General features: G+C 45.7%; 1 protein-coding gene across 1 annotated transcript in view; it reads right to left on the bottom strand.

The window, feature by feature from the left end:
* Window positions 1–503: 503 nt before the first annotated feature.
* Window positions 504–26,256, bottom strand: part of TNS4 (tensin 4) — a 35,463-nt gene continuing 9,710 nt past the window's right edge. The window contains exons 4-14 of the mRNA XM_081166350.1: window positions 21,066–21,477; window positions 19,654–20,069; window positions 18,455–18,541; window positions 10,290–10,397; window positions 8,836–8,928; window positions 8,068–8,145; window positions 7,125–7,196; window positions 5,885–6,053; window positions 4,704–4,772; window positions 2,920–2,946; window positions 504–1,505 (exon numbers count right to left, since the gene is read on the bottom strand). Of these exons, the coding sequence (XP_081022476.1) occupies window positions 1,376–1,505; window positions 2,920–2,946; window positions 4,704–4,772; window positions 5,885–6,053; window positions 7,125–7,196; window positions 8,068–8,145; window positions 8,836–8,928; window positions 10,290–10,397; window positions 18,455–18,541; window positions 19,654–20,069; window positions 21,066–21,477 (1,661 nt within the window). The 3' untranslated portion in view covers window positions 504–1,375. The remainder of the gene's footprint in view (window positions 1,506–2,919; window positions 2,947–4,703; window positions 4,773–5,884; window positions 6,054–7,124; window positions 7,197–8,067; window positions 8,146–8,835; window positions 8,929–10,289; window positions 10,398–18,454; window positions 18,542–19,653; window positions 20,070–21,065; window positions 21,478–26,256) is intronic.

The following is a 26,256-nucleotide window of genomic DNA, read 5'->3' as shown; positions in this document are numbered from 1 at the left end:
CTGCTCTTTCCTTCCCTGTAATCATCAGCGGCTCAACGGTTAGGTGAGCACCACTGCCCCACCATACCGCCTGTTACTGCTGCTGGATCTTGGCTTCAAGTTTGATCCTTTTCCTGTTTTGTCTTGCCTCTGTATCCAGTCTCAATCTCACCTTGCACCCAGTCTGAGACCTGCGTTGCCACAGAGCAGGCCATTTTGTAAGCCAGACACAAACATGGAGGCAACAGCTGCAGATCTTTCAGAACTGGGGTGACATTAATTAATTGACGATTTTGATCATTTAGGCCACACTTCAGCTGCTCTTGGGTCCAGGGCAGATTACAGTAATAAGATTCATATAGAAGTTATTGATATGGCCAGTGGCGTAGCATGGGTTGTCAGCACCCGGGGCGAGGCAAGTAATTTGCGCCCCCTAACCCGTGGATTTGCGCCCCCTAACCCTAACCCCCAGATGTTGTGCCCGGTGCGGCCGGCCCCCCTGCACCCCCCACGCTACGCCACTGGATATGGCCAGTATATATTTAATAAGAATAATATACAGTATCAAAATAACAACACTATGGCAGCCATGTTTACAGCTGACCCTCTTGGCTCAACCCTCTCTCAAAGGCTGGGTGAAAAAAGGGTATATTTACCCAGCAACAAAAGTTGAATAATGACAGTGTTGTCCCTATAGAGAAGGGAAGTGAGTTCCATAAACAGGGCCTTCTCCGTGGTGGCATCCTATTTTGTGTCCCTGCATTGTGGGTATCCCCTAACAACGGGGCAAGAAGAAGGGCCTCTGCTGCTGATCTCATTACATGAGCAGGCTGGTGCCAAACCACTTAACACTCTGACAGATGCATTCTGCAGCAATTGCAGCTTCTAAATATTCTTCGTAAAGTATTTACACATTACAATAGTCCAGTCAAGGGACGAACTGAGCATGGATCCCTGTAGTGATTTTTCTGTTGGCAGACCTATCTCAAAGTCTTGCTATTACCAAGGCAAATCAGTACAACTTTGCATGTTGCAAGACTATCTTTTCCCCACAGGGTAGAAAAACACCTTTTTTGATCAATTGGCCTAAAGAGTATTCTGGTTGAAATAGGAGCCCAGAAATTACGCAGTTGGCCTTCCTGTAGAGAGACAATCCAGTCACTGAATCATTCCTGCAAAGACATATGACCTGCTGCTGCTTCCCACTGCCGCATTTCTGTTGCAGCCCTCACAACACTCATACTGCCATGGTTTGTCTCCAGAGCCTTTTCGAAATGCAACCCAGAGAGCTTTCAAAGACCAATAGCGCACTGTTGCGCTTCCGGGTGGGGTGGGGGTATAGGGAGTGGTGGGGCAGCATTGCTAGGAAACAGAGGACCCCAGTATTTGGGCAACATTAAGCAGCAGACAGAAGTTTCTTGATGAAGTCAACAATATGGGAAGCCGGATGCACTGCGTCATATTCTGCAAAGAGGTGGCAGATATTCTCAGAGTCTGCTGGGCTTTTGGCAATGACACCGAAGATCCTGTGGCGAGAAACAGAGAGGAAACAGATCACTATGTGATAGGTTTATGCTCATGACGGATGAAGAAATGCTCAAGCATGTAGACTTCAACTTTGGACACACCATGATTCCTTAAACCACAGAGAAACACACCACCTCTGGCTGGGCATATTAAAGCACATTTTCCTTCCTCCCCAATAACCTTGGGAGCTGTATTTTACCCCCGAAACTATAACTCCCAACACCCACAACAAACTGCAGTTCCCAATATTCTTTTTTTTTGTGGGTAGGGAAGGAAATGTGATTTAAATGTGTCACATATGCACAGTCAGAGGTGGTGCATTACTCTGTGGTTTAAGGAATTTTCCATGTCCTCATTTTGCAGAATATATTCTGCTTCTGATAGTCATGGGGAAGGGCAAAGAGTTACAAAGGGCACCCCCCCCCTTTTCTCTTCCATTCCTTTGTTCAAATGGCATCTTTCTTGGAATGCAAGGAGCTGGGAGGAGGCAACGCCCAGGGTGACTCACCTACACTGACTGCCCCATTTCTCTCCCCACACCCACCTCCACTCACCCCTTTAATCACTTTTGTTATATAATTTGTTTTAGAAAAGTAAGGCTCAGAAGATTAAGGTTCAAATCCAAAATTAATGAAGGGGCATAGAAAGCAAAGGGACACGAGCTGCAATCTTAAGCGCATGTCCGCAGGTGAGACCCATTCAGTTCAATTCAATTCAATGGGACTTGCGTTCAGGGAAACAGGGACTCAGTATTGTAAATGAATTGGTTCAAGTATCAGGAATGGGTGTGTGTTTGTGACACACCAGCTCCCTCCCCCTTTTAACCCCCCCCCGGATTTTCCCAGAAAGGAAATCCAGATTAAATGGGGGGGCAGGGATTTACATGTTGGCTTGTTGATGCCAATGGCTGCGAAAAAACATGCAGAGAAGCCCCCACTCCCATAATAAACCCCCATTTGGAAGCAACGCACTCTTAGCATCTGGGTGCTAGCTTACCATGAGGGTACCTATTCAACCTCAGTGCCTTTTAGTTGAATTTCTGTTGCTGCCTTTTCCTCAACCCTTAGCCTGCAGTCCTAGACACACATTTAACTGGGAGCAAGTCCCACTGAATTCAGTAGGACTTCCTTTTGAGCAGGAATGCGTGATTGTGCTACTACTAATATGCTTTGTGAGAAAACAATTGCCGTAAACCAGGCATAGGCAAACTCGGCCTTCCAGATGTTTTGGGACTACAACTCCCACCATCCCTAGCTAACAGGACCAGTGGTCAGGGATGATGGGAGTTGTAGTCCCAAAACATCTGGAGGGCCGAGATTGCTTATGCCTGCCCTAACCAATCTCTAATTCCTCATATCATCATCTAGCCTCTGTGTATTCCATGAAGCTGCGCATCCCATCCATATAGCTTACCTGGAAATTTTGGAAAATTTCTGCCACCTTTACAAAAGAGAGAAGGGGAGAGGATTAGACTTCATATTCAACAAATCATTTCATTAGCTGGCTTGTTTAATGTAACAGTCTGACTCAATATAAGGCAGCAGATCTTGATGCAGATCTTTGTCCCTGCCCCCCTTCCTGATACAGTGGTACTGCGGGTTACAGACGCTTCAGGTTACAGACTCCACTAACCCAAAAATAGTACCTCGGGTTAAGAACTTTACCTCAGGATGAGAACAGAAATCGTGCTCCGGCAGCGCAGTGGCAGCAGGAGGCCCCATTAGCTAAAGTGGTACCTCAGGTTAAGAACAGTTTCAGGTTAAGAATGGACCTCCAGAACAAATTAAGTTCTTAACCCGAGGTACCATGGTACAGATTTTCCTGCAGCTCTTATTCCCTGGCAGGGAGGGGGACACTACTTGGGGGTCTGCGTCAGGTGCCAAAATGTATTGGGCCAGCCCTGATCCACCATACTATAACAATTAAACTTTGCAAGAAGGTGCTTAAAACACAACATTTGCGCTTCCCGTTTTTGATTCAGTCATTCTTTTTTATGAAGGATCCAGGTTAGGTTTCTGCCAAACCACTGAAACCCAGTGTTTTCCGGATGAAAGCAAAGAATATGGTACGTAGATTGCTAGGAAATAGTCTGGAACAGGGGTGGACAGAAAGTGCATTGGGATCTACTACTAGTAGATCTCCTGGTGATTGGCAGCAGATAGGCAAGGGTGTCTGGCTCCCAATGGTTTAGCAACAGCAAGAACAGCAGCATTAAGATACATTCAACAATGTGATTATAACATTTGAATGATGTAAATTGGAGAACTGACTAAAACGGCAACAGTAAAATATGCAGGAATGGTAGGCAAGTAAAATGAACCATGGAAGGAGAAGGAGGGAAGTCATTGGATATATGGTATTATGTAAAATGTTTATTTTGATATGTATAATTAAAAAAATTAATAAAAACTTTTTTAAAAAAAGCAACAGCAACAACAAATTAACTTTTCTCACTTAGTGAAATGAAAAAAGCTAACCAGGGTGGAATCTAGACACATATGAAAAAACCGCTGTGAAAATGCTTTTTAAAAAAAGTTTTAAAAATATATATTGAATTTGCCATTAGCGCACCATCACCATCTAGTGTCACATTTGTATAGTGCACTTAAAACTTTATATTTGCAGCTGTATAGCAGAGTCCCAGGAGTGCAGTTTGCTGTGAAAAAACTTGAGCCCAGTTCAGTTCTGGTACTGAGAAACAATTCCTTAGGCTAATAAGGCACCCTGTTCTTCAGTTCTAACTCTATGTCTTTTGCAGCTGGCTCTGGCTGGTAGATCTTGCGAAACAAACAGGCATTGTGGGTCTGACAAGTTTGAAGTCTGCCCACCCTTTTGGGAGTAGCCATAGAGAGCCATTATTATTTCTGAAGGCAGCCCTGTTTAGGGAATTTTTTGAATGACTGATGTTTCAATGTATTTTTGATCTCCTGTTGGAAGCTGCCCAGAGTGGCTGGGGAAACCCAGCCAGATGGACGGGGTATAAGTAATAAATTGTTATTGCTATTGCTATTGCTATTGCTATTGCTATTGCTATTCAGCCTCCTATGGCCAACCACATGGAGAGAAAGCACTGGCCCTAAACTAAAAGACGCTTGGGAAATAAACTGTGTGGGTGAGGTGGGGAGAAATCAAAATTGCTGCATGTGGCCTCTTGTTAATGCTGGTAGCAATACTGGAGGAGTAGCCTGGTCACTTACTTTCGGTTTTCGGGGTCCATGTCACAAAAGCTGATGGCAGCCAGTGGATAGTGCCGCCGGAAGAAAACCCTGTAGAAAGGAGGCAAAACTCAAGCATGTTTCTCAAACTTTTTTTAAAAAAGTTTAAAAAAACACCCAAAATAAAACCAATGAGTTACTTAAGAAGTCAGTTCAAAAATGGCTATCCCTTCTTGTATGTGCACTATTCAGCGCTGTTTCCTTTCTGCTGCACTGAACCCCCCCTACATTATTTGTCTTGCCCTTAGTGGTGAAATTACGTAACTTACGTAATTGATGAAAATTACATTATGGTTGTTGGGTGGTGCTGTGAGTTGAACCACGGAGCCTAGGACTTGCCGATCAGAAGGTTGGCGGTTCGAATCCCTGCGACGGGGTGAGCTCCCGTTGCTTGGTCCCTGCTCCTGCCAACCTAGCAGTTCAAAAGCACCTCAAAGTGCAAGTAGATCAATAGGTACCGCTCCGGCGGGAAAGTAAACGGCATTTCCGTGCGCTGCTCTGGTTCACCAGAAGTGGCTTAGTCATGCTGGCCACATGACCCGGAAGCTGTACGCCGGCTCCCTCGGCCAATAAAGCAAGATGAACGCTGCAACCCCAGAGTCGGTCACGACTGGACCTAATGGTCAGGGGTCCCTTTACCTTTACCTTACATTATGGTTACGTTACTCCACCCCATTCATCTCAATGCAAAGGAAACAGAATGCAAATGTGTGTGGGAGGGTGTGTGGTGTGGATGTAATCAATCATGTAACGTTTGTGGACAGAAAGCCACATCTGTCATGGACACTTTAGTTGAGATTCCTGGAATCTCAGGGTCCCCTCCACCTCTACAATTCCATGATTCTGTGGACAACAACAACAGTGGCGAATATTGATCGTATTCACTGGTTTGATTCCCATTTCACACATGGGACGGACCGGCCAGTTCTGCTCCTGTCGGAATTCTCTGATATCCCCCTTGGGCGGAAATCCTTGGGTGTTCCCCGGTTCCTGCGCATGTTCCCATTTGCAAATAGACATCGGGAGCACCTCTGCTTTTGTTCCTGACATTGCAAAAGGTCTGCCCTCTTTCCCACCCACAACAATTTAACAGAGCAGGCAACTCTGTAATAAAAGGTGCTCCCTCCCCCTCCACCACCCGCTGTCCTACTCAGCTTCCTTACTTCCGCTGGATGTCTGTCAAGGTGATCCCTTGGTCAGTCACTTTGAAGTGGACGATGGTGGGTGTAGGCGGGACCTCCAGTTCGAAAGTGGCAGACACAGCTTTCCGAACTGCTGCTTTGCCAGTGAGCGTCTCCATGGTCAGGGAGTGCAGGTACAGGAGATTGCAGACTGTTAAGGCCAGAAGGCCGAGAGAGAGAGAGAGAGAGAGAGAGAGAGAGAGAGAGAGAGAGAGAGAAGAAAGGACAATTAATGACCTACTGTGGCTGCTGACCTCTGGGAGTGGTGTTAATAAATGTAAAAATGAAATTAAACTCTCTCCCCTTACCCAAACCCCTCCAAATGGCTGTGATGGGAAAGGTGTTCAGGTTGCTAGTGTTTCTCACTTTTTTTTAAAAAAAGGCCAGATGTGCATTCCCGGAGTTGGATAGCCCGTGCGCATACGCGCGCGCACGCACACGCACACACACACACACACACACACACACACACACACACAGAGTAAGTGGTTAAGGAATGCTGTGAAGAAGAGCTACCATCCCTCCTCCAGCCAGGGTATCAACAAACCCCGGTTTGAGGTATCAACACTGGAGGAGGATGGGAGGTGCGGTGGGTGCAGCCTGCCCTGGGTGTCATCCCTGCCCTGGGTGTCATTGCCGCCGCCCCCCCGGGATCCTCACCCCGCCCCTGGGTGCACAGCATGCACACCGCTCGGGGTGCCAGAGCAGCTAGCTCCGCCTCTGGGTATCAATTACTCAGTTTGGGAAGCACTGTAAAACCTTCCTTTTCAGGCAGGGCTTTGAAAACTAAGGCACAGATGATGCAGATCACTGGGCTGCTGCTATCAGGGCAATTGTGTTCCGTTGTATTTTCATTATTGCTCTTAACTAGATTGTTTCCATTACTTCGTATTTTATAAAAAAAATTTTTTTTAATGTTGCAAGCTGCCTTGAATCCCAGTTTGGGAGAAAGGTGGGATATACTGTACATTAAATATATTATTATTATTATTATTATTATTATTATTATTATTATTATTATTATTATTATGCAGGCTACTAGCTTGGCTAAGTTTACTTATGAGGCTGGTCTGAGTGATGGCAAAATGGGATATCTTTGCAACAGCAGCAGCAGCTACATGTAGACAGAAGAACAGGTGTGAATTTACAACACTTGGCACCGAAACTCCAAACAACCCCTACAAACTGAACAGATAGGTGTGCATGCTCCCATTTCACTCACCTGCAGCTTTCATTGAAACTGGTAGAGTGGCTTCTGAACCCACAGCAGGATTTTCTCTTCCTCCAAAGAAATCTGAAGTGAGGTTGGAAGTGGGGAAATAAAAGTAGGAAAAAATTAATCAGACAGAGGACAAAAATGTACCAATTACAACCCGCATTGTTCTAATTTTCAGTTCTGATGCACAGGGGAACCATCACATCAGTCTCTAAAGATGCACACCAAAATCAAAACTAAAGCCGAATCATAAAAACAGGAGTTGCAGGATGAAGAAACCTCTCCCTCTTCTCAGTGCCACAAACAGTCACGTTTACTAGTGATTCAAATGCTGATTCAGTTGTTACCTAGCTATCCCCCCCGCCCCCGGTGCTTTAGATGGGCTGTTTGTCTTCATATTTTTTGAAAGTGGTACTTGTATTTGTGAGAACTAGAAGATTTTATCATATCACACCAATTTTGCATCAGTTGAATTGGCTTGAATTTCCGGCCTCAGCTTAAAGGACTGTTACGTACAAACCGTTACGTCCCTGAACAATCAGGTTGCTTGAACAATCAGGCTGCTAAGATTAATCAGGCTGGTGGACACTGAAGACAAGGCCTTTTCAAATGATGGCCCCACATATGTGAAATTCCCTTCTCCAAGAACCTGTGGCCGTCAGTGGCGGAGCGTGGGGGGTGCAGGGGGGGCCGGCCGCACCGGGCGCAACATCTGGGGGTTAGGGTTACGGGGCGCAAATCCACGGGTTAGGGGGCGCAAATTACTTGCCTTGCCCCGGGTGCTGACAACCCATGCTACGCCACTGGTGGCCGTCCAGTCCCAGCCGGCACATAAATCAGGAGAGCCTTAAATTCCCTATCCCTCTCTTGTGTCTACCATGAATACTAGACTGAGCACACCATTCCTTTCAGCGCTTCAGAAATTATTTGCTTCAGTTCCTAAACGTACCTTGGCTGGGGATAAGCAGTCTGCAGGGCAATGCTAAAGGCATGATGGTGTGTTGATATACAAACGCCGAGAGACTTCCTGTAACAAAGAGATAGAGGAAGAGGTTTGTACACGGTGTTCTTAAACCTCTGAACCCAAAATCTCTGCCAAAATTCTCATTTCGCCCCTGCATTCTGCCACTGATTAACAGCTGCACTGAATGTGTATCTGAAGAAGTGTGCATGCACACGAAAGTTCATACCAATAACAAACTTAGCTGGTCTCTAAGGTGCTACTGGAAGGAATTTTTTTATTTTGTTTCAGCTGCACTGAATGTTTGTTAACGAACTAGGGAAATTGTTATAGGGGAAGCAACGAACAACTAACAGAAAACAGTTTTCAGAGATAACATGTTGTCTTTTTTGGGACATTGCGAGACAAACCAGAGTTTATCATGTCTCATATCCATCCTTGCTCCTCCTAGGGTTGTCCAGAAACAGGTGAATATGAGATCTTGCTGCCGTCCTTGGGAACCAGTCAGCTCATTACTTTGGAGATCCACCCCAAATGTTTAGCAAAAGCCAGAGTGGGAACAAGCAGAATGGCTTGTTTACTAAGAGTGTTAACATTGGACTGGATGGAACTTTGGTTTGATCCAGTTGGGTTCTTCTTAACAGCAAAATGCAGTAACTTCAGAAACACTCATGTTACACACAGCTTCCTAACAACAAATCCTGAGCCAACTGTAGTGACATTTAACAAACAGATGCATCAGGAAGGCTGTCTTACCAAAATAGGGTTCTTCTTCAGCGCCCTTAAGGTGTACTCCTCGGGCAGAAGACTCAATGAGGAAGTGCCTGATGGGATCACTGCCATCTTCCCCTTTGAAGCAAAAACAAATAGTGCTGAAACGAATTTGAAAATGCAACTCTTGCACCAGAGACTTTGCAAAAACTGAACTGGCTTCTAAAAATTGGCTCGTGTCTTTGCATCCTCTTCTGTTTTCGCTTTCCACCCCCTTCCCCTTACTCATTTTAGTGCTATTTCACATTTTAAAAAAATATATTTACAAATTATAAATCACAAGTAGTGATTTGTAAATAAGCCCATTAGTTTCTGAACACTGTTTGTGTGTTCTTTGTACAGAAAGGTGGTATCATTTTCTTTTAAAAAATTAAAATGAACAAACATAGCAAAGCATATTCTGTTCCTAAATTCTTGGCCTTTTGTTCTTTTTTTTAATCACTGATGCTATGTCTGTGGTACAACATTAAACCAGCTGGAGAGGGAGAATTTACTATTTGGCACTCCCACTTCCCAGTTGCTTTACAGACATGGATTTCATTTTATTTTAAACCCAACAATTTATTGTCTCTCATGAAAGGAACCATGTGATCTGCCACCAACTTTAAAAGCTGTTCCTAAAATCTGTTTAAAGAAATGCTATAAAGAAATGATAGAAATAAAACTTATACCATTTCAAATACATTCTCAATGTAAGCTGTTTAGTTGGAATCCTCAATGCAAAACAAGAGTTACGGTACATAGGCAACATCCTATGTGCAGAGACACACAGGCAACACCCATATCATACGTTTAAAGCACATGGCTTCCTCCAAAGAATTCTGGTCACAGTAGTTCACCCTCAAAGAAACTACAACTCCCTGCACCCTTAAAGAACTACAGTTCCCAGGATTCTTCTGAGAAAACCATGTATTTTTAAATGGGTGGTGTAGATGTGACCATAGACAATAGGCACTGTCACACCCTAAAACCACATCTTTCCAGTTGCAAGAGTGATGTGTGGTTCCAGTTTTATTTTTTTGTTATTGTTTTTAAAGTGCACCCCAGCCATCAGAAGCTTGGGGAAGACACATATTCTGATCTCATTTTCTATCTTCCCCTTCCTTTATCTATATTGTCAACACTAAGACTGGGAACCTCAGGGCAGTAAACCCCGAGGCAGGTATTAAAATCCTGCAGGGACTTGCAATAGAAGCTCCTGAGCACAGTGGTATGCAGTGAAATTTTTCATAGGGGAACACTTAGGGCCAGAAGCGCCAGCTTGTGAGGGGTTTGGGGGGGGGCGATGTTGCACACATGAGCATCGTGCCTCCCCTAAGCCGGGCAGAAGCTTCTCGGGCTTTGTGAAGAAGGTGCCAGGGGAATAATCCACTGACTACACACCCCTGCTTGAGCAAGACCAACCCCCTCCCCCCCCCCTAAAAGGGAAGCCTCAGTACCTGTTTTGCCGCCGAAGACTTTCATGGCCAGGCCAAACGAGCCGCGGTAAGATGTGCTGTCTCGCATGATGAAAGTGCCAGGAGGTTCATCAGCTAGCATCTGGACAGCTGATTAACGGCACACAGTAGGCAAAGCATCGCCATAAACAAAGAAGGGCGTTATTTTATGAAGGCAGGTGGGATGTCAATATCATGAATAATAATAATAACAATAACAATAATAATAATAATAATAATAATAATAATAATAATAATAATAACAACAACAACAACAACAACAACAACAACAACAACAACAATTAGTGTGTATGGTGCTTTCTAGTGTTCAAAACATTTCATTGTGTAAATGACACATTTCTGCAGGCAAAAACACTTTGGATGCACAGCAAGACCAGTGTGGGGCAGTGTGTGTGTGGGGGGGGGCTGTTGAGATAGGGTGTGGCCTAGGGAGAGTTCTGTGGGCCAGATAGAGAAGCCTGGAGGGCCGCTTTGCACTGAAGTTCCTTGCCCTCATTGTAATCCTTGCAAGAACCCTGTGGTTGGACCTCCAGATGTTGTTGGACTCTGGAGGTGGTCTGGGATGGCCAGTGGTCTGGGATGATGTTGCAGGGGTGAAGGTCAGGATGACCAATAGAGAGCCAGGCTAAGAACCTCTAAAGCCATATTATAGGGCCATCTAAAAGCTAAAAGCACAAAGCCATTTTAGAAAGCTAAAGACTATTTCTCTTTCTCATGTTTGTCACTTTGCCACCTTTTGCAGAGGCAGCAAGCATGCAAGCTTGCAAGGATGTGGTTAGGGTAGCTTGCACCTGAGGTTAAGCCATTTCTGAGAAACGACCCCTGACAAAGGCAAGTAGCAGGACGTAGCTAACCACCTAAATCCAGATATAACTCTGAGAGAGAAACTGTCAAAACCACAGGACGCGTTTCCAGTAAACACCTGCTCAGGGGCAGTTCCTGGAACTAGTAAACAGGTTAATTAGTTTATAAGCCAGTAGCGCCACCTAGTGGAATAGGCAACTTGGAACCAAAAGGACACACCAAATTTATTCATTGGTTGAGCTTTAATGAATATGTATCAATGACCATAGGAAATTGTCAATCATTGGCTAAAGGGATGCCAAGGGGCTGAACTGGGCTTTGCAGAAAGATATATAAGTTGACTGCCCCAAAGGGGGGGCGGGCATTCTTCATTTTCCTGAATGCACCCTATTTGCTTTTTGTCGGACAAAAATCCAAATAAAAACTTTTTCTTTAAGAAACTTTGCTGCCTGATTTTTACATTCCTGGTCTGAATACCGATGTCCCTTTCATTTCTGGTGCCAAAAGTGACTCGGATCAGAAGGACTTTAAGTGTCCTCAGAGACCAGGAGGCAGCTCCCTTGCCCTCTGGGCAGAGACAGGGGAGGGTCAACAGACCTCCTGGCTTCCACGTGCACACCGAACCTTTTCTTCGGAGGGGGGCAGAAGGCAACTTGACCCTCTTGCTGTATCCTGGGACAGAGGACAACGGATTTGAAGAGCCGAGGTTGGGAGGACAGGGCAGAGAACAGCCGGCTGGGGTGAGTACATGGCAACAAGCCCTGAGGGGATAGAAAATCCTCCTTTTAATTAAGGAGAAGGGAGATACTGATCACATCTCCAGCGTGGATAGTGGCATTAAGGAGAAGGATTGATTCCTGACAACCACCCACGCTTTGGTATTAGGAAGGAGAAAAAGGGGGGGGCACAGGGTGGTTAGTGTGTCGTGCAAGCGTCCAACGAGAGAGGCATTTTGTGCATGTATGTGTGTTACCCCGGGGCATTCCCCTGGGGTCGTAGCAACAAGTACTCCATTTCCCAGTCGGGCGACCGCACCTGGGTGAGAAAAGTTGCGAAATGAATGTGTGAGTGTTTGGTGTGGGGACGCTGTACAGGGCCATACTGAAAATGGGAGGGGGGAGACTTGAAAGTCTTGAAAGGTCCAGTAATTCCCCTTCAATGCATGTTAAACAACTTCAAGAAAAGATTTAGAGGAGACTATGGCATAGACCAGGGGGGACATCCTGACCAGATTCCCTATATAGACAACTGGCTGAAGGTGGTAGATGACAATCACCCCCCCTGGTTGAAGAAATGCAGGACTGAACATTGCAAAGTCACTCCCTCATGTCAGGTTTTGGAGAGGGAAGATGTACAGAAGAAGTGCAGTGTTTATGGAGAAGAGTGTACAGAACAGTAAGCAGTTATTACTGCATTAACAGAGGAAAATAAAAGAAAAGAGCATGAAACAGGATACTGCTATAGAATTAATGTAACAGGATCTTGAACAGACAAATGAAGGACTTAATAGATTAAACACAAGTCATTTAGAAGAGAGGTCTCAACTAATTCAAGACCTCCAGAGGCATGGAAGAGAATTTGACAACCTCAGAGAGGTTTTAGCTGAGAAAGACAAAGAAATTTCTGCTATTATTTCAAATACAAATGTGTATTCTGAGCAGATTAATATTCTGAAATGTCAGATCAAGTGCAAAGAGGATGAAATGCAAGACAGGGAAATAGTGTTGTCTAAGGCTGAAAGGGAAGTCCAGTTACTGAAAGATCTACAAACCAAAGGTGTGAACAGTGGAGGCAGAAAGCTTTCAGAACTTTCTGAACAGTTAAGTACAATAAAATCAGAACTGGCTGAGGAAAAAAAAAAATTGAAAACGTTAGTAAAACAAAAGAGAATGAAGAATTTGTTAGGCAAAACAAAGAGACTAGCCAAACAGTTAAAGATCTTCATTCTGCAATTAAGACTTGTGATGTTACTTACAACAACAAACTCATGGAGTGTGACTCACAAATTAAATTGCTTAAAGAACAAATAAGTAAATCAGCTAAAAATTTTTTGCAAGAAACAGAAATAGAATGTAAGGAGGAAACAGACCATTTTAAATCCCAAGTCGATGAACATATCTCTGTAAAGGAGAAATTGAACAAGTTACTAAAATTAAAAGAAAAACAAAGAACAAAGTTTTGTGAATGAGCTGAAATCAGTGAAAGATTCACACAACCAGCTCACTTTACAAAATGCAAAAAAAAAAAGGGATGAAGATTTTGGCTAATTTATCCAGATAACTTGCTGAACATACTGACCATCTAGAAATTGTCAAAAGGTCACTGTAAAAAAAAAGAGGCAGAGATTGTGATATCCCTAAAAGACAAGCTTAAAGTTGTGGAGCAGTAGGCTTTTGCAGAATCCTGATCAAAGGCTTCAGTATTTTAGCAAAACCTCTAAATGAAGTTACCAGAGGAAGGGAAAGTGACCCCTTTGAGTGGGGACCGGCCCAACAAGAAGCCTTTGAGACTATCAAGCAATTAGATTCCACAGTGAAAGGCTGGCCACCCTGTCTGTGGCCTGTCACTGCCACCGCCACACTAGTGGAAGAAGCAGACAAGTTCATGTTTGGCCAGGAGATGCATGTGAATGTGCCCCATTTGGTTCTCACCCTTATGGAATATAAGGAGGCTGAAACAGGCTTTGCCCAACCCATTGAGAAGTCTGCAGGCGCAGTGGAAGCTTGTGAAGCAGACGTGCCTGATGTTCTAGAGAGACCAAAGGGTCCTAGACATTTTAAGGGCCAGCGTTGATTCTTGGCTGTTGGCAATACTCCAAGGGAGGAAGCCCTGGGTAGCGTGGCAGCCACTGAAGACAGCATGTCAGGCCACAGTGGCAGCCAGACCAGAAGGGGCTGTGGGACGCCCAGAAAGCCCAGAGGGGGCTAGAGGATGCCCAGAAAAAGTACCAAGGCCAGAGGGGGCTGAGGCTGTTTTGGGAAGCTGTTTCTACGCTTCAATAAGTTGTTCCTCAGGCAGCAGAGCACCCAGAAGTGGGGGTGCAAGGCAGGCAAGCCGTTCCAAGAGCTCTAAGAAAGCCAAAGTCTCCAAGAGTTGTTTGTGTTTTGAGGCGAAGTCCAACAGCAAAAGGCATTGCCCTGCAATTGGCAGCAGGATGCAAGGCTAATGTCCAGAAGTTGAGACGTTACTGGAAGCAGTATGGGGTCCCGAAGAGATTGCCGTGATGCACTGCAAAGCCCATGGGAGAGGCCGGGACATGGTCACTAGGGGCAACCGGAAGGCAGACAACGCAGCTCGTGAAGCAGCTTTGAAACCTCCACCAGCACTCAACGCAGCCCTCATCCCACAACTCACTCCAGACGATGTGGAACCACGCTACACACCGGAGGAGCAACAGTGGGCACGCCAGGAAGGAGCAACACTCCAGGAGGGATGGTTCCGTCTACCAGAAAACCGTGTTTTTGTGCCCCAACATCTGGCTACCGTGATTGTGAAGAATTACCACGAGTCCACTCATCTAGGGGGTCCAGCTGCCAGAGCACACCTTGGGAGACTTTTCTATATCACTAACCTTTCTCAACTAGTTGCTGCTATATCCCAGGGGTGTGTCCTGTGCGCCAAGAACACCCCCAGACAAGGCCACCTCCCCCCACCGGGTGTACAACACGTGGGCTTTACCCCTATGGAAAGCCTGATTGTGGACTTCACTGAATTGCCTCCAGCTAGGGGTATCAAATACCTGCTTGTGTTTGTCTTCACCCTGACGGGCTGGACAGAGGCATACCCCACTAGAACAGAGATACCTTGTGAAGTGTCCAAGAAACTGTTACATGAACTCATACCCCGATTTGGCCTCCCCAGAAGTATTGGCAGTGACAATGGCCCTGCCTTCATTGATAAAGTTGTGCAAGAAGTGTGCAAGGTGCTGCAGATAAACTGGAGGCTACACACAGCCTACAGACCCCAGAGTTCGGGAAAACCTGAGCGTATGAATCGCACCTTGAAGACCCACTTGGCCAAGCTGACCCAGGAGTCAGGACTACACTCCAACCAAGAGACTGAGACTATCACCCTTTGAACTTTTGTATGGCAGGCCACCCCCTTTCGTCTGAGACATCCCCGCCAGTTTGGGGCGGGTGGGAGATCACATCACTCAGGAACAAGTGCAATTCCTGTCCCCGTGTGTGTTTGCTTCCCTTTCCAGGTACTACCTCGAGCCTACACCGTGCAGTCTCGCTGAGCCGGTCCACCAGTTCCAGCCGGGTGACAGCGTGGAAGCGCAACCCCCTCATCCCTAAGTGGCGAGGCCCGTATACCGTCCTCCTCTCCATCCCAACTGCGGTGAGAGTAGCCGACGTGACTCCCTGGGTGCATCACACGCGTCTGATCATCACCTTGTGTCTGACGCTACCGGAAACGCGTTGGGCCACGGGCAACGTGATCCTGCGACTGATCATCACAAGGACTTTCACAAGGACTTTCCCCTTTTCTCTATTATGTTCTGTATTGATTTGCTCTATGTCCTACTGCCCTTTTTGCTCTATGTCCTATTGCCCTGACCCCACCGAGCCATACCGACCCTCTTGGCCTGCGGACCTCTGCTACGACTGGTTTGCCTTGCCAGTGGTAAGAAATGGCGTGCTCATTGGTTATTGGGAACAGGGGTTTGATGAGGTTGCCGTATTGAAACATCCCGCTACCCCACTGTGGCTTCTCTTCCACACCACTGTCCAGCGCACATGGGTACTGCTCCTACGGGAAGTTGCAGAGACGGTCGAAATCTATCGAGTTCTGGACCGCTCTTGCTGTTGTGGGGGGGTAACCAACTGTCACTCAGGGGGTGGAGCACTGTACCAAGCCCATCTGGTAGACCAGGTCCTAATCTTGATCCAGGTGTTGCATGGGACGGAGCCCATCTTAATGCAAATATTGCAGGGGAGGGAGCCTGAACCAGGTGCACATTGAAATTGCTGAACAAGTGCCAGTAAATCCTGCAGCCCCACCTGTGGTTGTCGTGGTGGCTCGAGCCTCCCATAATCCCAGAAGAATACCTGGCCTGGCAACTCCACACATAATACCCTTGAATGTGGTAGGGTATTCTTGTGGCTGCATAAGGGTTACCACCCCAGGCTTCAGCCTCCATAGGCCCTGGTCAGAGACCACGTAGGTGACCTCCACCCAGTAGGACCAGCCTTTGAACTTTACAGAGTCTATTGCCATCCCTATAGCTCCCGAGGCCTAACAGTGTATCAGTGCCAGGCGGCCACTTTTCCCTGTGTAGAGTGGGAACGTTTTGTGGGTAGACGCTGTTCACGCCGTAGCAGGGCCAGGAGTTAGAGGCCCCATGCCCTGGCCTTCGTGGGCCACCATCCCTTTGGCTTGTGGTATTACCCTTTTTGTGGTATTTCTGTGTTGGTGGTACAGTTCTTTGTTCTGGGGCACCGAACATTCCTCGAATCAGGATGTGGATCATACCCCGCCTCCGGATGGTTCTCACCTCTCAGATGGCCACCGGGGGGAGGGAAAACACCTTCCTGAATATGACAACAGCTGTAGCTAAGAGCCTGAACAGGTCTGAGTGTTACAGGCTGATTTGTACCACAAAATTAGTCTAGATGGTGCAGGTCTCCCCAGTGTATGTAGTTGAATTAGTTCTTAACTCCCAGGTTGGTCATGGTTAAAAGAGATTTTGCTTGTGATTTTACTTCTCTTCGTTACCATATTACTCTTATCATGCTTTTTGCCTTGCCTTATTCAGATTGTACGCCAAATGGTAAGCCGCTCAGTTAATGCAGCAACACGTACCTATATCCTGGCTCTCTATGATGTTGCACCTATAGGTCCATCAAGCGAAAATGGAGAACCGTGACCGGTCAGCATTTTCGTGATGGAAAGGGGGGAATGCAGGGGTGAAGGTCAGGATGACCAATAGAGAGCCAGGCTAAGAACCTCTAAAGCCATATTATAGGGCCATCTAAAAGCTAAAAGCACAAAGCCATTTTAGAAAGCTAAAGACTATTTCTCTTTCTCATGTTTGTCACTTTGCCACCTTTTGCAGAGGCAGCAAGCATGCAAGCTTGCAAGGATGTGGTTAGGGTAGCTTGCACCTGAGGTTAAGCCATTTCTGAGAAACGACCCCTGACAAAGGCAAGTAGCAGGACGTAGCTAACCACCTAAATCCAGATATAACTCTGAGAGAGAAACTGTCAAAACCACAGGACGCGTTTCCAGTAAACACCTGCTCAGGGGCAGTTCCTGGAACTAGTAAACAGGTTAATTAGTTTATAAGCCAGTAGCGCCACCTAGTGGAATAGGCAACTTGGAACCAAAAGGACACACCAAATTTATTCATTGGTTGAGCTTTAATGAATATGTATCAATGACCATAGGAAATTGTCAATCATTGGCTAAAGGGATGCCAAGGGGCTGAACTGGGCTTTGCAGAAAGATATATAAGTTGACTGCCCCAAAGGGGGGGCGGGCATTCTTCATTTTCCTGAATGCACCCTATTTGCTTTTTGTCGGACAAAAATCCAAATAAAAACTTTTTCTTTAAGAAACTTTGCTGCCTGATTTTTACATTCCTGGTCTGAATACCGATGTCCCTTTCAATGTGAGTTGCAATCTAGCAGCATCAGGAGGGCTATAGGTTCCCTTTCTCTTGTATATGTGGACTTGCATGTGTTCTTCTCTCTTTGGTACTTTCAGAATAAGCGAAGGAGGATTCTCCAGCCTGCGTTTACCTCTGATTTGTAAAGCCAGGGCAGGGGTAGTGGCGTTTGCTCGGCAGGGCTGGATTTAAATGAAGAGAGGCCCTATGCTACTCCACTTGTGAGGCTCCTCCCCACCCCTCACCCTCACAACTGGGGAGCAGGCAGGCTGGCGAGGCCCCCTAGATTTAGAGGCCCAAGTTGCCCTGTCCTCACTTGAAGCCTTGGGTTTGCAATTATGGAAGAGGGGAGACTGTGGCACTGGGGAGAGGGCCGGCTGGTGAGGCCCCCTAGATTTAGAGGCCCTAGGCTTCAGCCTGCTTAGCCTATACATAAATCCGGCATCCTTAACCCTCCCCACCCCCACCCCGATTGCCCAGTCGAGTCAGGAAAAGTGACTGGCTGGAGGTTTGCAAAGGAGAAAGCAGTAAGGGTTTAGAAACTCTCTTTTCTATTTGATGTTTCCTCCCCTTACAAATGCACCCTCTGGCCTCCTGCAATCTTCATTTTGCCCAGGATGACCCTGGGCCCTGCTATATCAGAGGAAGAAAATATGGCTGTGGCTTTGCCCAGTGTTTCTTAAATTCCCTGCTATTTCCTCACCTCCCCCATGAACGCCACGCCTTATTTTACCTTGGTCCCTTGTGATGCTAGGCTTGAACCAATACTTGGAGGTGTCCATCACAAACTTCATCGTTGTCTGTGTTTCTTTTGAATAGCCTGCAAGAGGGAAGAGGATACAGGAAAAGCTGGAGGCAATGTCCAAAAAGCAACTGCAATGATCAGAGAGACTGATCGCTGTTCCTTTAAATTTTAGGCTAGGAAAACAGATGGCTTAAGTGGGGTCTGAAAGGGACTTATGAAATCATAAAGATCCAGGGAAAGGAGACACATTATTTGAAATGAACCATCCATTGAAATGGCTAGACAACAGATTTATGGCAATAAGAGGAAAGTTACCTCTTCACAGAACAAAAATTAACCTGTTGAATTCATTGTTACAGGATGTTAGCCATTGACTGAACTATACCTGAAGTAGTTCCCTCAATGCCAGGGGAACGAAAGGTAAATTAAATTCATTTTGGGGTAGATCTTTTAAAGGTACCGTATCTAATTCATTTTCACATTCATTCTCTCCCTATCCTCTGCAGTACGACTGAATACTTAGCTTTCATTTTTTTAATAAAGAAAGTTAGAAAGCAAAAAGTGGAGGCTGTGCTCTAAGGCTTATTAGGCAGATATAGAGGTGTTGCTGTTGCTAAGATCTCCAAGTCACTTAATCACTGCTGCTAAGCAATCAGAAGGAAGGAATATCCAGCATTTCTGGTATTGTCTGTGCTAAAGGGATTTTCCCTCTTCCAACAGGAGTAGCTTGCACCAAATAGTACAGGAAAAAAGCCTGTGATGCATTGTGCCTTTGACATGTGTGTGGCTGGTACAAATTAAACAGGCCAAGCCTTTTCTAGTATGGAAATAAAATTATGGGGAAAGCTTCACCAGCTGACATTCTATCTGTCAAGATATCTTTTTACTTGTGCGTGGCCCCCAATTTGCTTTTGGACCCCTTACTTGAGCTTGTAACATTCTGAATGTTGGATTTTATTTTGCTGAAGACAAACTTTTTATAAACTAAAAAGTTCATTTGGATGAACTTGAACTGTTTAAAGGATGAACTTGTTTGTCCTTTTCGATGGGACAAACTTGAATTAGTTTTTTAAAAAATAAACATTCCAAGCACTGATCCTTTCCATGTGCCCCATTTGCAACAAAGTTGTTTTGAAATTAAGGTAAATATATATATAGGTTCTAATCACAGGGGTTGGATGACTTACTGTCCAGAGACGAAGAAGATGAGAGCGAGCTCTCTGAAGATGTTTTGTTGGAACTGCTGGCACCTGAAAATGAGCCAGAACTGGGCGGGGGCATCTTCTGTTTGAAAGAACCTGGGTGATTCCTGTAAAGTTTGGAGGACATCTCACTGTCTTCCAGACGGCCGTTGATAAGCACAATGGGCACAGGGGATGGGGAGCTTGTGACGGGTGAAGGAGAGCAGCTATGGGTCTGTCCCTTCTGGAACGGCTGAGGTAGGGGAGAATTCCCTTTCTGGGAGCAACTGACACCAGGATAGTAGGAACCTGAGCTCCAGGAACCAAGGGAAGAACCATTGAGGGATCCAACAGAGGAAGGACTTCCCGTTGACCTGGTCTGAGGAGTGTCGGGCTCATTGTTGGACAGTGACTGGGAGCTGCTGCAAAAGATGAAAGGAAACACAAGAGGAGGCATTAAGGAAGAGGCATAAAACTATTAACACCATATCAAGGCCTGCAGGTCTTTCTGGCCTGAAGGGCTCTGTCAAGTCACAAACTGTGCCTGCAGAAAGAAAGGAAAGAATTGGGAGTGTGCTTAGAGCACACATTCCTTGGAAGCTAAGTGACTTTAAAGGTAAAGGTATTAGGTCCAGTCGTGGCTGACTCTGGGGTTGCGGCGCTCATCTCGCTTTATTGGCCGAGGGAGCCGGCGTGCAGCTTCCAGGTCATGTGACCAGCATGACTAAGCCACTTCTGGTGAACCAGAGCAGCGCACGGAAATGCCGTTTACCTTCCCACCGGAGCGGTACCTATTTATCCACTTGCACTTTGGCATGCTTTGAAACTGCTAGGTTGGCAGGAGCAGGGACCGAGCAATGGGAGCTCACCCCATAGCGGGGATTCGAACTGCCGACCTTCTGATCAGCAAGTCCTAGGCTCTGTGGTTTAACCCACAGCACCACCCCCGTCCCCTTAGTGACTTTACACCATGGTAATTGACAGGTAGTGCAGTCCCACCCACCTGTCACAATGACCTGTGGGGAGGTGGTGAAGCTCAGGATCCAGTCTGTTCGACCAGATCCTGTTTGCTACCCTGTCTTATAGTATGTGGTGCCTCTTATCTTCTAAACTCAAAAATTGCAAGTAGGCAAGGGATCTGCAACAAAACATTGCGGTGGGGAGTGCTCCAGTTCAGAATTTCAACCAGTCCCATTTCCCCCCAGGATACTCCATTCAATTCCTAGTCCTCTCCCATAATTATCAGTTAGCATAAGGGTGCCCAGATGATAGAGCTTCCGTACCTTTAATAGATGTGCATGACAAGCTCCCACCTACTGAAAGCCCCTCTTCTACACAACTGCTGTTATAAAGGTACAGAAACCCGAATGAGTTAACTTCTAGATCAGGTACAAAGGATTCCCAAGCAACAACTTTACCTTCCAAGAATGTAGCTGGTGTCCGACCCAGGACTTGTCGACAGCAGAGATGCCTCGCTGCATCGCTGCACCAGCCTTCCATGCTGAGACAGCTTCCGTAAGTTCTCCAAGCCTGGGGAGGAAGCCAGGAGGGAACTGGACCCGTAGCCCTTCTGGTCCTGCTGCGGGATGGAGATTCTTTCAGAGACTCGGATGCAAGCCGGCGACTGCCTTCCTGTGGGATACTGGGGGCCACCAGGATCGTGGCCAACCATGAAGGTCATGTGGCCACTGGAGCGGGTTCCTCCATGGGGGAACAAAGGGGAGTGGTTTGGGGGAGACATGGAATGTGGGGCGCTGGACGGACTCGCTGAGTTCTGCAGAGACTCCTGGCACTTTGCTCTGGCAGGTGTCATTTCGATGTACTTTATGTCTGCCAGAAAGAAACATCAAAAACCTCAGAAGCAAAAAAGAGCAACAGACAAGATGAAATAGAGCACAGCAAAGCTTAGTCTCCAACCCTGGTTGTTTTTTTTTAACAATATACCTGTTTCACTACACTAAGAAGCAATATATATTTTCAAATCTATATATATATTTGCGTTTTGTTCGGTACTTTTGTAAATTGCCCTGGAAGCACCGTGTGTGTGTAAGAGAGAGAGAGAGAGAGAGAGAGAGAGAGAGAGAGAGAGAGAGAGAACATTTTAAAAAGAGCTTCACACTATTTCACACTATGCCTATGTGGCAGGAGGCTGGACTAGATGGGGTCCCCTTGCAAGTGAACAATTCTATGATTCAGTAATCCTTGCAGCAAAATCACCACCACCACTGCTCTGTAAAGTGGGGGAAAGCATCCTTCACAAATTTGACTTTCAGCAACTGTGAAATGCTAGAGGGGCGGGACAAGTCTGGCTACTCTCACCCTTAAAGCCAATTCTGAGAGGCAGTTAGATAGATAGATAGATAATTTATTACAGTCAAAGACCAGCTCACATAACACAATAAAAACAGTGTTCATAAAGATAAAATATACAATCAGAGCAGATTGCAGCAATAACTCATGAGTTAAAATTGGCTTTCATCAGTTCATCCTGACGGGCTCCAGGAAAAGGCACTTGATGTGTATGGAAAACCATTTTCACAAAGAGGAATCTGCAAATGTTAGAATTAACCGTGCTCCCATCTCCCCTTGGTTGCCTGCTGTGTGAGTCACTTCCTCAAGAACTCAAAATTTGGCTACCCCTCCGCAACCCAATTTGAAGGCAGCTTCTACTCTTAAAATTGGACTATTTTTGTTTCTTTCCCCATTATTCTCTTTGATCTTTGATGAAAGATATTGTTTCTTTCCTAACAAGAGAGTAGGATGACTTGGGGGTAGAGGACAGAACTTCTGGTTTAAGGTACATCCACTACCTGAGAGGCAGTTAGATTTGCCTCGGGACAAATCTTAGAGAAACGCCTCAGTTGCAGAAACGCCTCAACCCCTTTCAACCAGCTCAACCCTACAGCATCAAACTGCAAGCAGCTGCACAGTGACGCTCAAATGTTTATAGTTGCTGATTCTTCAAAGCCGCATCCAAACCAGGCCTCTGTCCTTGAACCTGTTTTCAATTCCAGGACCTGGTGTTGGGATACACACAGTAAGAAAAGCAGCCAAGAGAAGGACTCCGGGCATGTGCAGAGTGTAGTGATGGGAAATGATGGGGTTAAACAGTAAGTGCATTCACTATGTTGGGTTAGAGCTAAACATTCCACCTTCAGACAGTTCTTGCAGTTACTTTTGTTTTCCTGTTCAGTTCTCTCTTTGCTCAATAAATAAGTCTAGGTTTTGAGGTCTACAAAAAGACAGGGAACTAAACAAGAATGACTGGGGTATGGGGAAGTCCATCTGGCCTGTCAATAAGAAGCATTAGGCTGACAGGAACTAGGGACAGTGCCTTCTCAGTGATGGCCCCATATTAATGGAATTGCCTACAGCCATTTCACTGGTGACTTTAAAAAGAATTTATCAGCTGGTTTAATTAATTGTTGAGTTTTACTGATCATTTTAAGGAATGTAATGTGGCTTTTAATAGGTTTTAAATGTTTGCTGTGAAATTATTTTGTACCCTGCTTGTGAAGGCAATCACCCTGAAATGCATATATAAAAAGCTTTTAAGAAGCAAACTTGAGGTCAAAGGTCACTCCTGGCTTAATTCCAGGTACTTTCCCTTTCCAGGTAGAAACGACCTCCAGAATCTGGAAGGCAAACAGCCCTGCCAAAACACGGGTTATATAGAGTCATTCCAGTGATGATCATTGAGCCCATTACTTGTTGGCACCTGTATGGGAGGGTGTGGCTGATGCTTTAGTTTTTCTCATAGGTCCTGTCTGTACCTGACTCCAGATGAAAAAACATCTGGTGACTCCCCAAGAATACATCAGAGGCAAAACCACACCTCAGTGTTGGCAATGACATTGAAATATCTTTTTCTGATATTCTCCAGAGGTGGAGAAATCTGTGACCCTCCATATGCTGTTGGCCTTCAACTCCCATCATCCTGACCATGGGCCATTCTGACATAAGCCATTAGAGTCCAATACCCCTGGAGGGCTACAGGTTCCCCAACCTTGTTATACACAACTACATACATATACATAAAGGTTTCCTTAAAAATAAAATAAAATGGGGATCTTTACTATCACAGCATCAATGAGTTTGTGCAGGATTGGCATAATATTAGTGCCACTTTACTAACCCTGGAGGAATAACCTTGGGGGTGGGAACAAGTTTGCTTTTATTACCAAGTGTGTGACACATTTGTTCAGTTTGGACATAGAGGCACAAAAACTCCCATTGTTTTTCTTTGCCCAATTTTTCTGGGAAGGCTTCCCATTTCAATCTTTTCTCTCCACTGCAATTGATCTCTTTCTGGAGATTAGATTGCAATCTAACAACTGTAATCTGCACTGAAGATGTTAATTTTTTCAGTTGTTTTGGAAGTATACAGAAAGAGAAGGAATTGTGTTAAACAGGAGGCAAAGTTCTAACCACTTTGTATAACCACTTTTTGAGTGCTCTAAGTACTTCACATATAGCTGGCGTGTGGAACCTGTAGCCCTCCAGATGTTGCCGAACTCCAATCGGCCCCAGCCTGCAGAATCATATTATTTCATTCAAGTTTGGTTAGTACAATTATCCTCACATGGGCAGAGGTAGGAGGAAGACAGAACCTGACAGAACAGGCCAGTGTTTCCCAAACTTGGGTCTCCAGCTGTTTTTGTACTACAATTCCCATCGTCCCTGACCACTGGTCCTGCTGGCTAGGGATGATGGGAGCTGTAGTACAAAAAACAGCTGGAGACCCAAGTTTGGGAAACACTGAAACAGAGAGACAAATTACTTATTACTTACAAATCCCACCTCCAAAAAAAAGGTCACAAGCTGCTTTTTCTCCACTAGCAGGGAAGAGGTACCTGCGGGTTTCCATATGCTTGTTGGACTCAATTTCTAATGAGTTCCAGCTAGGATGGCCAATGATCAGGGATGATGGGAGTTGTAGTCTAACAACATGAGGAGGACCACAGGTTGCCCACTGTTGCCCAACAGGGTTCTGGGTGTGCAATTCCCACTCGTGAATCTCTCCTGATAGCCAACTGCATGCTTTTTGCAAGAGGGCAACATAGCAATTTATAACCTGTGCACGCCCTTTGTGAAATGATGCGATGTGTCTGTATTTTGTACTCTGAAAGTAGTGCCAAAGTACAAAACCTAGCAGGGTGGTGTGAGTCATGCTGCCTTGTTATGCAATGTGTCTCTGCCTTTCCTTCAGGCTTAGCATGACACGGTCGTCATCGATGGGGACCAGAAAGCTCTAATGGGCAATTAGCTGGTTCAAGCACCTAGTGGGAGCATGATAGCCACCTGCCAGAGTGGAGGTCACAGAATCATAGAAGTGTATTATTATCATCTGGCTGGATTTCCCAACTGTGGAGTTGGAAGGGATCCTGAGGGTCATCTAATCCAACCCACCACAAAGCCAAAATAAAACTGATAAGTAAACCATATAACAACACATTTAAAAGCCTGCCAGAACAAAAATGTCTTAAACTCCCACCTAAAGGACAACAGAGAAGGAGCAGGTCTAATCTTCCTTGGTATAGAGTCTTACAATTAAGGTGCTACCACTGCAAAGGCCCTGTCTCACATCCCCGCCATACACACCTGCCTTGATGGCAAAGTGCAGAGTAGGCGCTCCCTTTGAAGATGACTGCAGTTGATGAGCGCGTTCGTGCAGGAAGAGGGGGGCCTTCAAATTCTCTGGTCCCAAACCATTTAGGCCGGGCTTTATATGAAAAACTATGCAGTACCCCGTGGCTTCCTGAATTTCCTGGGTGTTGCCAAGTGGGTTCTAGGACATCACCCAGGACATCATTGGTTACATTTCCATTTTAGATAAGAATATCTAATGTGTGTGCAAACCTTTCCAGCAACATAGAAAATAGAAGTGTGTGGGATGGAAAGAAGCAATTTATTCCTAGTTTCCCGACATGCTTGGTTATTGCAGCTCAAAGATAAATCTGTGGGGGAGACGACAGTTAATCTCATGTTGCCCTTGGCAATCATCGCAGGGAACACCCTCTGAGACATCACCACTGAGTTTTTAAAAAATGACTAAGCAGACTTGTCTCAACAGGCTCCTCCCCACCCCCATCCCATGTCATGGGCAAAACACACGATGCTGCATTTAATTGGCACATCTAATCCAATCAAGAAAAATCTATCAGCTGTGTTAGAGGGAACAATCATATGGAGTTTAGATTGGGGAGGGGGGAGAAACACCACAAATTAGAACAAGTCAATGGATGCATCATACGCCTAGTGGTCACAAACTGCCAGTGAGGTGGTCAATATAATCTGAACTGAACTTTGACAAAGGTCCCATCTGCACTGCACATTTAAAGCAGCCTCCTACCATTTTAAACAGGCATGGCCTGCCCCAAAGAATCCTAGGAAATGTAGTTTGTTAAGGCTGCTGAGCCAAAGGCTAATACAGTGTTACCTCATAGAGCTACAATTCCCAGAATTTTCCTTAAAAATAGCCCAAAACCTTCTCTTTTTTTGCAAATTTGCTCAACAACTTTGGCTAAAAACAATGGATTTTCACTGTTTGAAATATGGGAACCCTAGTGTGTGTGTGTGTGTGTGTGTGTGTGTGCGCGCGCGCACACA

This window comes from Podarcis bocagei (genome assembly GCF_964188305.1).
Source record: "Podarcis bocagei genome assembly, chromosome: 13".
Lineage (NCBI taxonomy): Eukaryota > Metazoa > Chordata > Lepidosauria > Squamata > Lacertidae > Podarcis > Podarcis bocagei.
This window is presented reverse-complemented; position numbering and strand designations above follow the sequence as displayed.